Source organism: Eurosta solidaginis, chromosome 3 (genome assembly GCF_040869045.1).
Source record: "Eurosta solidaginis isolate ZX-2024a chromosome 3, ASM4086904v1, whole genome shotgun sequence".
Classification (NCBI taxonomy): Eukaryota; Metazoa; Arthropoda; class Insecta; order Diptera; family Tephritidae; genus Eurosta; species Eurosta solidaginis.
The window spans coordinates 41,974,027-41,988,351 of record NC_090321.1 but is presented as its reverse complement, the minus strand read 5'-3'; the positions used below and the strand labels follow the sequence as shown (position 1 = coordinate 41,988,351).

Sequence of the window (14,325 nt, the reverse complement as noted above, 5' to 3'; positions counted from 1 at the left end):
CCACTTTATCGATATCGAAAATTACGAAAAATGAAAAAAATGCCATAATTCTATACCAAATACGAAAAAAGGGATGAAACATGGTAACTGGATTGGTTTGTTGACGCAAAATATAACTTTGGAAAAATCTTTGTAAAATGGGTGTGACACCTACCATATTAAGTAGAAGAAAATGAAAAAGTTCTACAAGGCGAAATCAACAGCCCTTGGAATCTTGGCAGGAATACTGTTAGTGGTATTGCATATATAAATAAATTAGCAGTACCCGACAGATGATTTTCTGGATCACCTGGTCCACATTTTGGTGGATATCACGAGAACGCCTTCACATATACATCTAAGGGCCACTCGCGTTTAAAACCCTCATTAATACCTTTAATTTGATATCCATATCGTACAAAAACATACCAGAGTCACCCCTGTCCCACCCTAATGGCGATATCTCGAAAAGGCGTCCACCTATAGAACTAATGCCCCCTCTCTCTTAAAATGCTAGTAACACCTTTCGTTTGATACCCATATCGTACAAACATTCTAGAGTAACCCCTGGCCCACCCTAATGGCGATATCTCGAAAAGGCGTCCACCTATAGACCTAGTGTCCACTCCCTCTTAAAATGCTCAGTAACACCTTTCGTTTGATACCCATATCGTACAAACATTCTAGAGTCACCCCTGGCCCACCCTAATGGCAATATCTCGAAAAGGCGTCCACCTATACACCTAATGCCCACTCCCTCTTAAAATGCTCAGTAACAGCTTTCGTTTGATACCCATATCGTACAAACATTCTAGAGTTACACATGGCCCACCCTAATGGCGATATTTCGAAAAGGCATCCACCTATAGAACTAAGGATTACTCCCTTTTAAAATACTCATTACCACCTTTCATTTGATACTCATATCGTACAAACACATTCTAGAGTCACCCTGGCCCACCCTAATGGCGATATCTCGAAAAGGCGTCCACCTATAGACCTAATGTCCACTCCCTCTTAAAATGCTCAGTAACACCTTTCGTTTGATACCCATATCCTACAAACATTCTAGAGTCACCCCTGGCCCACCCTAATGGCGATATCTCGAAAAGGCGTCCACCTATAGACCTAATGCCCACTCCCTCTTAAAATGCTCAGTAACAGCTTTCGTTTGATACCCATATCGTACAAACATTCTAGAGTTACACATGGCCCACCCTAATGGCGATATTTCGAAAAGGCATCCACCTATAGAACTAAGGATTACTCCCTTTTAAAATACTCATTACCACCTTTCATTTGATACCCATATCGTACAAACACATTCTAGAGTCACCCTGACCCACCCTAATGGCGATATCTCGAAAAGGCGTCCACCTATAGACCTAATGCCCACTCCCTCTTAAAATGCTCAGTAACACCTTTCGTTTGATACCAATATCGTACAAACATTCTAGAGTCACACCTGGCCCACCCTAATGGCGATATCTCGAAAAGGCGTCCACCTATAGAACTAAGGATTACTCCCTTTTAAAATACTCATTACCACCTTTCATTTGATACCCATATCGTACAAACACATTCTAGAGTCACCCTGGCCCACCCTAATGGCGATATCTCGAAAAGGCGTCCACCTATAGACCTAATGCCCACTCCCTCTTAAAATGCTCAGTAACACCTTTCGTTTGATACCCATACCGTACAAACATTCTAGAGTCACCCTTGGTCCAGCTTTATGGCGACATCTCGAAAAGGCGTCCACCTATAGAACTAAGGATTACTCCCTTTTTAAAATACTCATTACCACCTTTCATTTGATACCCATATCGTACAAACACATTCTAGAGTCACCCCTGGCCCACCCTAATGGCGATATCTCGAAAAGGCGTCCACCTATACACCTAATGCCCACTCCCTCTTAAAATGCTCAGTAACAGCTTTCGTTTGATACCCATATCGTACAAACATTCTAGAGTTACACATGGCCCACCCTAATGGCGATATTTCGAAAAGGCATCCACCTATAGAACTAAGGATTACTCCCTTTTAAAATACTCATTACCACCTTTCATTTGATACCCATATCGTACAAACACATTCTAGAGTCACCCTGACCCACCCTAATGGCGATATCTCGAAAAGGCGTCCACCTATAGACCTAATGCCCACTCCCTCTTAAAATGCTCAGTAACACCTTTCGTTTGATACCCATATCGTACAAACATTCTAGAGTCACCCTTGGTCCACCTTTATGGCGATATCTCGAAAAGGCGTCCACCTATAGAACTAAGGATTACTCCCTTTTTAAAATACTCATTACCACCTTTCATTTGATACCCATATCGTACAAACACATTCTAGAGTCACCCCTGGCCCACCCTAATGGCGATATCTCGAAAAGGCGTCCACCTATAGACCTAATGCCCACTCCCTCTTAAAATGCTCAGTGACACCTTTCGTTTGATACCCATATCGTACAAACATTCTAGAGTCACCCCTGGCCCACCCTAATGGCGATATCTCGAAAGGGCGTCCACCTATATACCTAATGCCCACTCCCACTTAAAATGCTCAGTAACACCTTTCGTTTGATGCACATATCGTACAAACACATTCTAGAGTCACCCCTGGCCCACCCTAATGACGATATCTCGAAAAGGCGTCCACCTATAGACCTCATGCCCACTCCCTCTTAAAATGCTCAGTAACACCTTTCGTTTGATACCCATACCGTACAAACATTCTAGAGTCACCCCTGGCCCACCCTAATGGCGATATCTCGAAAAGGCGTCCACCTATAGACCTAATGCCCACTCCCTCTTAAAATGCTCAGTAACACCTTTCATTTGATTCCCATATCGTACAAACACATTCTAGAGACACCCCTGGTCCACCTTTATGGCGATATCTCGAAACGGCGTCCACCTATGGAACTAAGGATCACTCCTTTTCAAAATACTTATTAACAGCTTTCATTTGATACCCATATCGTACAAACACATTATAGAATCACCCCTGGTCCACCTTAATGGGGACATCTCGAAAAGGCGTCCACCGATAGACCTAAGGCCCACTCCCTCTTAAAATGCTCAGTAACACCTTTCATTTGATACCCATATCGTACAAACAAATTCTAGAGTCAGCCCTGGTCTACCTTTATGGCGATATCCCTAAATGGCGTTCATCCATAGAACTATGGCCTATTCTCTCTTAAAATACTCTTTAATACCTTTCATTTTATACACATGTTATACAACCACATTCCAGGGTTACCCCAGATTGATTTTCCTTATTTTGTCTCCATAGCTCTCAACTGAGTATGTTATGTTCGGTTACACCCGAACTTAGCCTTCCTTACTTGTTTCTTTTTGGAGTTTATTTTTCTCATTAGAAATTTATTTAGTCAGAACATGTGTAAATGAAAAAATGAATGTAACTTAGTAATAGAAAAGAAATTAAAAAAAAATTATTAGAAATTAGCGTTTTTACAACCCCCTTTTAAAACCAAGGCATCACTGTGATGCATTTGCATGTCCTAAAGATAGTTGTGTGGGTTTTTTATTCAACCGTTTTGAAAAATGAAGGTATGACTGTGACACAATTGCAGATCGTAAAATTGCTTGTGTTGTTTTTTTTAAGCCACCACAAGACACAGCAGGTAGAATTGAAATTGCCCCTACCCAAAAGTTCGACCAAAAGGGGGGCGGGGGACATCAGAATTCGTTTTAGAGGTATGGTTCCTTCGGCAAAGTTTCTTATTTTGATCCCTAGAATACGATTTTCACTGAGCAATGAGCGATTTTTAAATCGACCCGCCCTAGTATATACCTATCCCATACAACCGATCGTTCAGATAGAAAGATTTTTGGCATTTTCTCCCTTAATTTCCAATGTAAAAACGTTAAACTTGGTGATATTTGTTTTAATATATCATAGAAGATTTCCTGTAAAAATCATTTCGATCGGAGCTATATATAATGTATATCCGATAAAACCGATCGTTCAGATAAGGGGGTTTTTTGCCATTTTGTATTTTATATTTATCTTAAAAATCGCTTAGGAATGTACATCTGTTCACTATATATTTCTTATCTTATACATCCGATTATTTGGAGATTACGAACGGGATAAGATTATTGTTCAGCCCCATTCATGAAAGGTATGAAGTCTTCGGCATAGCCGAAGACAGTCCCGTCCTTACTTGTTCTAACTTAAAATAGAGTTGCTTGTCTGTTTTGTTGTTGATGTGAGGACCACCCTAGTACCAAATTTTCCTGATTTAATGTATCTGATAAATTTGTTTTATTTGAATTTGAATGCAAATAAAATTTAACCATGCTCATGCATCCACACATACTCGCAAACATACATACATACATAATTTATAGATAATGCACTCCTGCAGTATTGACTCGACTTATACAATTGAGTCAACATTTTTATTAAGGTCAACGCCGTTGGGGACCTCCAAAACTCGCCGAAATGTGAAAAAACAAACTCACTGACTATATTAAGTTTAAACAAAAGAAGATAACATTCAACAGCAAAAGGCTACTGATGGTAGATAACAACAAGTAACAAGTAAGGAAGGTTAAGTTCGGGTGTAACCGAACATTACATACTCAGTTGAGAACTATGGTGACAACATAAGGGAAAATAAACATGTAGGAAAATAAACCGAGAGAAACCCTGGAATGTGTATCAAATGAAAGGCATTAAAGAGTATTTTATGAGGGAGTGGGCCATAGTTCTATAGGTGGACGCCATTTAGGGATATAGCCATAAAGGTGGATCAGGGTTGACTCTAGAATGCGTTTGTACGATATGGGTATCAAATGAAAGGTGTTAATGAGTATTTAAAAGGGAGTAATCCTTAGTTCCATAGGTGGACGCCGTTTCGAGATATCGCCATAAAGGTGGGCCAGGGGTGACTCTAGACTTTGTTTGTACGATATGGGTATCAAATGAAAGGTGTTAATGAGTATTTTTAAAAGGGTGTGGGCCTTCGTTGTATAGGTGTTCGCCTTTTCGAGATATCGCCATAAAGGTGGACCAGGGGTGACTCTAGAATGTGTTTGTACGATATGGGTATCAAATTAAAGGTATTAATGAGAGTTTTAAAAGGGAGTGGTGGTAGTTGTATATGTGAAGGCGTTTTCCAGATATCGACCAAAATGTGGACCAGGGTGACCCAGAACATCATCTGTTGGATACCGCTAATTTATTTATATATGTAATACCTGCAAAGATTTCAAGGGTTTTTTATTTCGCCTTGCAGAACATTTTCATTTTCTTCTACTTAATATGGTAGGTGTCACAACCATTTTATAAAGTTTTTTCTAAAGTTATATTTCGCGTCAATAAAACAATCCAATTACCTTACCATGTTTCATCCCTTTTTTCATATTTGGTATAGAATTATGGCATTTTTTTCATTTTTCGTAATTTTCGATATCGAAAAAGTGGGCGTGGTCATAGTCGGATTTCGTTCATTTTTCATACCAAGAAAAAGTGAGTTCAAGTAAGCACGTGATTAAAGATATGTCGATTTTTGCTCAAGTTATCGTGTTAAAGGCCATGCGGAAGGACAGACGGACGACTGTGTATAAAAACTGGGCGTGGCATCAACCGATTTCGCCCATTTTCACAGAAAACAGTTAATGTCATAAAATCTATGCCCCTACCAAATTTCAAAAGGATTGGTTAATTTTTGTTCGACTTATGGCGTTAAAAGTATCCTAGACAAATTAAATGAAAAAGGGCGGAGCCACGCCCATTTTGAAAATTTCTGTTATTTTTGTATTTTGTTGCACCATATCATTACTGGAGTTGAATGTTGACATAATTTACTTATATACTGTAAAGATATTAAATTTTTTGTTAAAATTTTACTTAAAAAAAAATTTTTTTTTTAAAGTGGGCGTGGTCCTTCTCCGATTTTGCTAATTTTTATTTATTAAGCATACGTATAGTAATAGGAGTAACGTTTCTGCCAAATTTCATCACGATATCTTCAACGACTGCCAAATTACAGCTTGGAAAAATTTTAAATTACCTTCTTTTAAAAGTGGGCGGTGCCACGCCCATTGTCCAAAATTTTATTAATTTTCTATTCTGCGTCATAAGCTCAACTCACCAATCAAGTTTCGTCGCTTTAGCTGTCATTTGTAATGAATTATCGCACTTTTTCAGTTTTTCGAAATTTTCGATATCGAAAAAGTGGGCGTGGTTATAGTCCGATATCGTCCATTTTAAATAGCGATCTGAGATGAGTGCTCAGGAACCTGCATACAAAATTTCATCAAGATACCTCAAAATTTACTCAAGTTATCGTGTTAACGGACGGACGGACGGACGGACGGACATGGCTCAATCAAATTTTTTTTCGATCCTGATTATTTTGATATATGGAAGTCTATATCTATCTCGATTCCTTTATATATGTACAACCAACCGTTATCCAATCAAACTTAATATACTCTGTGAGCTCTGCTCAACTGAGTATAAAAACAATAAGACCAACAACAACAAATACAAAAACTAAATAAAAATAAAACACAATAACAACTCAGAATTAATATTTCAGATAGGTACTTCGCGTACTTGTAAAAGAAGTTGACCGGTAGACTTGGAGACGCGTCGTGTTTTGGTTTTTTACAACAAATTTTTTTGTGTAATAAAGCAGTTTTATTGTATGTATGTAATATTTAAATAATCTAGAAACCGATATTTCTTGTTGTTGTTGTTATTGCTATATTATTTTTTTCCACCAATATGTGCAATAATTTTGTTGGTCACTCGAGCACAACGAATTGCATTTGTTGTAATCGTTTGTGAGATTTTTCGATTTGAAAAACTATTTACTGTAACTATGGACTACACATTACAAATCGCAAATCACGTTTAAATTGTGAACAAATCAAGCGCATAAATTTATAACAATACATACATACATGCATACATGCATAACATATGGAGATGGTGGGAGGATGTAAGGTAATCAATTTAGTAAAAAAGAGAAATAGTAAAGCAAATTTTGGAAAGAACATTTGCGCCGAATTAGGCGCTCTAGGTTACTTAACTACAAGGTGACACAAAAAGTTAAACAACAAGTAAGGAAGGCTAAGTTCGGGTGTAACCGAACATTACATGCTCAGCTGCCAAAGTACAGCTTGCAAAGCTTTTAAATTACCTTCTTTGACGTGCGGTGCCACGCCCATTGTCCAAAATTTTACTGATTTTCTATTCTGCGTCATAAGATCAACCCACCTACCAAGTTTCATCGCTTTATCCGTCTTTGGTAATTTTCGATATCGAAAAAGTGAACGTGGTTATAATCCGATTTCGTTCATTTTAAATAGCGATCTGAGATGAGTGCCCAGGAACTTGCATACCAAATTTCATTAAGATACCTCAAAATTTACTCAAGTTATTGTGTTTACGGACAAACGGACAGACGGACGGACATGGCTAAATGAATTTCCTTTTTCGCCCAGATCATTTTTATATATAGAAGTCTTTATCTAACTCGATTAGTTTATGCCGTTACGGGGTACCGTTATGTGAACAAAATTAATATACTCTGTGAGCTCTGCTCAGCTGAGTATACAAATTTACTGTCTACGCCCTGTGAGTTGTGCAGTATGAATTTGTGCGGATGTGGGGGGAGTTGCTTGATGCCGCCTACGTGTCCCACGTATATGTTTCGGGACCAATGGATGGTGTCGCTTAACATGAATCTCTTTGCATGAGCCTCCCATAGTATCGTGAGATATTTTGGGAGTATTATAACCTAACCGACTAAAAGCGCCGCCATCAAGTTCGAGGACATGTGCATCAGCTAATCAGCTAATACATGGTAACCCTCTACTGTTCAATTTAACCCCACGTTCTCGCGAGTATATTGTAAGGTAGGGATCCTGTCCCATGGATCTCCAGGTCTCTTCCTCACTTGCGATAGGCTCACTGCTTGCGTGGCGCGGTCTTCATGGTGGAATACACTCGTCCAGTCTTCTTGGGTGTATTTAGCCGCAGCTATGGAACAAAAGTGACGCTCGAGGTTTGCTTAGGATATTTGGGAGCTCCTATTGAAAGCTCCAGCACTGCTTTCTTCCTTATGTCTCTATACAAATGCTGTTATATTGCAGTCTGCCGTATACAATCTCACTCCCTTCTCTAAGAGTGGGGGTTTCTTCCAGCGCGTAGAGAAAACCTTGTCACAATATGCCGGTTCCCACCGCTGGCTAAAATCGCCAGGTATCTCATGGCATCAATTGAGACTTCTTCCAACTGACCTCCATTATTGGCTTGCGTTATTTTTCTGCATTTATACTGAGACGGTCATTTAATGACTCTACGCAACACCGGCGTGTTGATTGTGAGCATAGGGCGAGGCGTTGCCCCCATTGGTGGTACTGCGCCACTAGCGATAATTGCTTGCAAATTAATAAATTGCTATTTGAAATTTTATCTGCCGCAATTTCCGTTGACGTTGGTGGCCGGACAGTGTTGGGAGTAAGGGCGAAGGGGTGATGGTGTTGATAATTAGCCGCTACCTATAAAGATTTTATTCATGGCCATATTTTCCGATATTTTCTGTGCTGTAGCTGGTTGGACAGCTGAGGGTGAGGACGGGTTTCATGAAACTGTTGCTTGCAACTGTTTGAACTTCATGCCTAATTCCGTTATTGGGCGTTTACCTCTTCTAGTCTGAGTGATAACCGTAGTAGAGGTCTGCTCAGTCGCAGCGCACCGTCTTTGTGGGGCGGTCACTACGATTTGTTCACAAATTTCTTGGCGAAGCTCCTTATCTCTCGCAGCTGCCGATAGTACCACACGTTCTGGAATGCGGAGAGCGTAATGTTGCCTCACCATTTTCAGCTGGTATTTTGCTTACTCTGGAACTTCAAAAGAACATCTACAGCTGCACAATATATGCTGTTATTGTTGTAGCGAGAGAGGCACTTCTTGGGGAGTGTTATCGAAGTTGATGGTCCTTTGCCGGATATAGATCTGGCACGTTCCGGCATGAAGCACCATTAAGGTATAAGCCCGATCATCTCGGAAACGATTCAATGTGACTACATTGAAACATTTTAGGGTAGGTGAGATTGACAATTAGGTTGGGGAAGCTGTAAATTGCCCTGGTATCCCTTTGAAAAGCGTAGTGCTACCCTTTCCCCAACCTAATTGTCGATCTCATCTACCCTCAAAGCTCGCTCATCCACCCCCAGCGGGTTACAGAATATTCCCGCGGTAGGTATGCCTGTCATAAGAGGCGACTAAAATACCAGATTCAAGGGGCTGTGTAGCGCAACCCTTCAGGTTGCCAGCGCAATATATAGCTTCACCAAACCCAATTGTCAACCTCACCTATCCGCGGCGAATCCTGTTTCACTAAGAGACGAGGCTCTGGCGACCCCAAGTTCCATGAGGGAGGGAATGACCTGAAGGTTTAATGTGGCCACATAAATCGTTCCCGAAATGGTCGGCCTAGCACCTTAATGGTGCTGTGGTACCGGAGTGTATCCGGCAAAGGACCATTACATCGATAAAACTCCCCAAAGCCTTCGGGAAGCAACCTTATCGCTACAACAACAACAACAACAGCTCGCTCATCCCGTGTGATCTTTGTTTTATGGTTTTTGATAATACGGTGCTTTTTTGTCACCTAGTATACGAGCTAAATCCCATCCTCTCCCACCTTTACATATCCACTAAGAGTACCTACTTCTGTACATCCTCGATTGTCAGCCAGTTTATAGTACAAACTGCATTGAATACCAAAAAAAAAGTGAAAATGATGACGTCGGCGTTCGCTTTGGCATTGGCGTTTACTCGAGTCGACGAAATCGCAGGAGATCCTTATCACTTCACAAATAACGTAGCATATGGCTTATGGTTACTATTTTTGGCTTTCCTTTTGATTACTTTTTTACTCACAATTTTTCTTTTTTTTATTTAGTTGTTATTTATTTAGTTAGAGCCATCGTATTATACCAAAGTGGCAACAAATCCAGAATGTTAACAAAAACAATAGATCTTGCATATCTGATAAGCGCAAAAGCAATTGTTGCAAATATGCAAGGAGAGATTACAACAAAATAAAAAAAAAATTACAAAAAAAATTTTACCAAAAAAAAAACAAAAATGAATAAATTTTCAATAATTGTTATGTTCGTATCACGATTTTTTCTGCAACAGTTATGCTTAGATTTATTGTAGTTGTTTTTGCTGTTGTAATTGTAATTGGATGCTGGCTTAAATGAAGAAATTAAATTCATTCGCAATGACATGCGCATGTGCAAAGTTAATGTGCTCACAATGCAGTGTTGACAGAATGAAGGTGAAGACGTGTCGAAAATAAAAGTTTAGCTTACATTAGGGTGCTACACTATAGGCATCATCGGCTCGCGTGAGGTTCTTACGGACCAGGCACTTAAAACAATAATTAATTTTGTTTTTGTTGAGAAAGGGTACTTTTTAAATATATCTTCCCGGAATATCGAAGTCTGAGGGCTAGAAACATTGAATTAATAACATCGCACTTCCATTGCAGCCAAAGCAAGTTTTTAAATAAACTTAAAAAAATAAACTTCAAATATCTCTTACCTCAAAGTGGCAAGTTCTCACGCTGCTAAGGCTATTTACTATAAATGGTATCTTATCAAAATAGGAGGCAAGTACGTTGAAGTTTCTGACGCAACCTGAGAAAGCAGCGGTTCTGGTTTCAGGCCGCCTTCTTCTGTGATGAGTGAAATCATGGATGTAACGTTGGTAAGTAGTTGGGAGCCGGAATATGCTTTAGGTTAAATACAGATAAGAGAGTGGTACTACTTTTGACGAGAAAGCACAAGCCATCTTCTTTTTAACTACCCAATCCACCAAACGGAAAGCAACCAGCTCTATTTCGTGGCGCTACGCATCTTCGGGGTTTGAAGCCTGTAAATTGACGTTCGGTTAGAAAAGAGTTTCCTACCCCTACATGGTATGTGGCGATTTTACGACTGGCGCTGATGCAAGACTCTAAATTGTGAGAGTAAGCTCTTCGGAAAGTTACAAAATTTCAGCTGGTCTACAGAAAGTTCCGTTTTATAATTGCTTCCAATCTACTTGCTCGGGAATCTATGTGCTGCGAGGATACTGAGTATTCTTATTCTATTTCCCGCGAGCCCAATAATTTGGAAAAAAAAATATTATTATCCGCACAAACGAACTCTGCCTTAATATTATTTTTCCAAATATGAATGATTGAAAGAGACGTAGATGGCTTCAAAATGGTCCAATATACAGGGGCTATATTATGCTGTATTATGTGGCCGCCGTGGTGTGGTGGTAGTGTATTCCGCCTACCACACCGAAGATCCTGGCTGCACGCCCCATCAAAATTTTGGAAACAAGCATTTTTCAATTTTTTTTTCTGCTTGGCAGTGATTTGGCAAGCACTCTGAGTGTAGTTCTGCCTTGAAAGCTTCTCAGTGAAAACTCATCTGTCTTGCCGCTGTTTTTCGGAATAGCAATAAAACATGTAGGCCTCTTCCCGCCAGTTTGTAGGAAAAATTAGAAGAAGCAACACACAAATTGGAAAAGAAGCTCGGTCTAAAATCTCTCCGAAGGTTATCGCGCCTTACATTTATTTATTTATTTTTATCATGATGTTATTCTGTAGAGATTTCTACATGCTATAAACTTACGTAGTATGCTTCGAAGAAAAGTTCTAGCCAATAACTTAAGAGCCGGAACATAACTTGTAAGTTAACTATCTTCTGTAACAGTCAGGCAGCAATAGAAGCGCTAACTGTGCCGCTTTCTGCTCAACTGAGCTCAAGATATGTCCATTATCTTGGTTGCGGGCGTGTAAAGGAAACGAGGGGAGTGACCAACGTCGAAGCCGGTATATCGAAACGCTTACGAAACTTTTACGTGAATACTGCACAGCAAGAGTGTAAGAGTACTACCGGAGTATGCAATATCAAGAACCACATCATTGTGAATCAAACTAAGTGTGATATCTTCTGCATAGATGTCAAAATTCCAAAGTGATTAGATCACCTGATTTGTAATTGACTATCGCTGTCTCATTCTGTATATTTTCTATGACCTGCTGAAGATATGCGCCGCCATATTGAACACGCTGTCAAAACGCTAAAAAGTAGCCATATTGAACATCCTGTCAGGCAGTTGACAGATAAGATATCACACTTAGTTTCATTCACAATAAACCACATGGCCAGACTACAACTATAGAGGCATAAAGAGTATTCCGAGGCGATCTAGAGCCGGCAGTCACAAACTTATAGCCGTCTGCGCGGCCATTGGGCTATTTAAAAGTATCGGAAAAAATGGCTATTCCGACTACGGTCTATCGCAACTTTTTTTTTTTACCAGTCGAACATTGCTGTACTTCTGCTCAGCCAAATAAATTTCTGTACAAGAAACGCTTAAAATCAATCTGATTTCTTCACTACGATTTCTCGCCCGAACGCAATGGCACACATCTCAAAATCTCCATTTACACACACTCAAGCACACATGCATGCCCAACCTGTGTTCAGAGATCGCATCAACTGATATGTAGGAGAATTTGAGGCGCATATGGCGCATAAATACGATAAACACTTTTTGATAATATACTCAATGCAAATATAATAATTTGCATATATGTGCAGGAAGCAAAGCGGCACATATTTGGAAACCAAAGCGGCTGAGCTCTTAAAGACAATGTGCACACCTTACAATAAGCGCAGCTGGGCGTGGATGAGAGTTTGGCAGTATATGAAAGACAATGACAAAACATTCCCATTGGCGCTTGAAAAGACACATAAATACTCACTACTACATGCACAAACATATTTTAAATTACCACATAAAGCCATACATATTTGTTCGATAGGAAAGGACAAAATTAAAACATTATCAGATTGTTGGCAGGTGATAAACTCTTTGTGTGCGGCGCGCTGTTAGGCAGGTGAAGCTCAATGCGCCAGATGATTGTGATTTGCAGAGCTCGTAGAAATATTTATGATTTTTTGTTTTGTTCTCTTCTTTGTTTTTAGATATTTTTATAATTTAAAGTCGTCCTTTTTCTAAACTAAATTTTTTATCTATCTCTCTTTGCAGTTCCACGTCCAAAAGGCCAACACTCCGCACCACGTGGAGGCCCACCGCGCTCTTGGACCAACACTGAACTCACCGAAGCACTACAACACGTGTGGAATAAGAAAATGACCACCTCACAGGCGTCTCGCATCTTCGGCATACCTTACAACTCGCTTTTAATGTATGTGCGCGGCAAGTATGGTAAAAGCCTAAAATTGGAACAGCTGCGTAAAGATTGCATAAGCGGTCCACCGCTCGAGCTGCTACAACTAGGACTTGGTCATGGCTCAGGCAAAGGTAAAGGCGACTCACATAAAGATAAAAACAGAAATGCAGAAAACTCAATGAAAAACAAAAATAGTAATGAAATGGATTTAGGCATACCACTACCGGGTATGGTACCAGGCGGCAACGGACCAAATGGTCCACGCAGCGCTAGTTCCGAACCCGATTTGATGGGTGGTCCCAATTCGCTGTTTGGTCCATTCCCTGGCGCGTTCTATCCTGACTTTCCCGGTGGCTTTCCAGGTTTGCCACTGAGTATGCTCAATCTGTTGCCACCCGCAGATCGCCATCAACCGTCTGGTGCAGGTATGTCAGCGCTACATCATCTCGGCATGGATGAGGATTGCAAATCTGATCGTTCTAAGCATTCCTCATCAATGGGTGATGATGATTTTGCGAATGGTGTATCATTAGGTGGTGGCGTACAACCGCTTGCGCTTAATCGCCCAACAGATAATGACCGACGCAGTAGTGGTAGTGATATGATGTCTAGCGCTGGTTCAATAGGCGCGCCACCGCCATCACATCAACAACAACAACAGCAACCACCACAAATGAGCGCAACAGTTGGCGGTGGCGCGCAACAAAATGGTGGTACGCAAGAGTGAAATTTCTGGCGGGATTGGGCCGCCAACCCCATGTTTTTCCCGCCAAATGATACATACGATGTGGAAGAGGCAATGAATGGCGGCAACGCAATTGCTTTAGCTGGTCATCAGCAACACCAAAATCGACACAACGATGCGTTGTCTAGAGAGCGTAACGCTCATTACTCTGGCAGTGGCGGTGGTAGCAGTGCCGTCGGCAACGCAGTACGTGCAGCGCATCAATTTCGCGAATTTAATCAAAATCTTTATATGGCAAGACGTAAATTGAAGCGCTTACGTCAACGGCATTATCGACGCTTTGATTTCAATAGGCATGGTACAGAGAGCGGTAACGGTGACGGCGGCGTGGCACGTA

General features: G+C 40.5%; 1 protein-coding gene across 1 annotated transcript in view; it reads left to right on the top strand.

Moving 5' to 3' along the window:
- The window catches only part of lov (jim lovell), a 56,468-nt gene extending 42,495 nt beyond the window's left edge, over positions 1-13,973 (top strand). Inside the window, exon 3 of the mRNA XM_067777448.1 lies at positions 13,099-13,973. Coding sequence (XP_067633549.1) covers positions 13,099-13,970 — 872 coding nt within the window. The 3' untranslated portion in view covers positions 13,971-13,973. The remainder of the gene's footprint in view (positions 1-13,098) is intronic.
- The last annotated feature ends 352 nt before the right edge of the window (positions 13,974-14,325 follow it).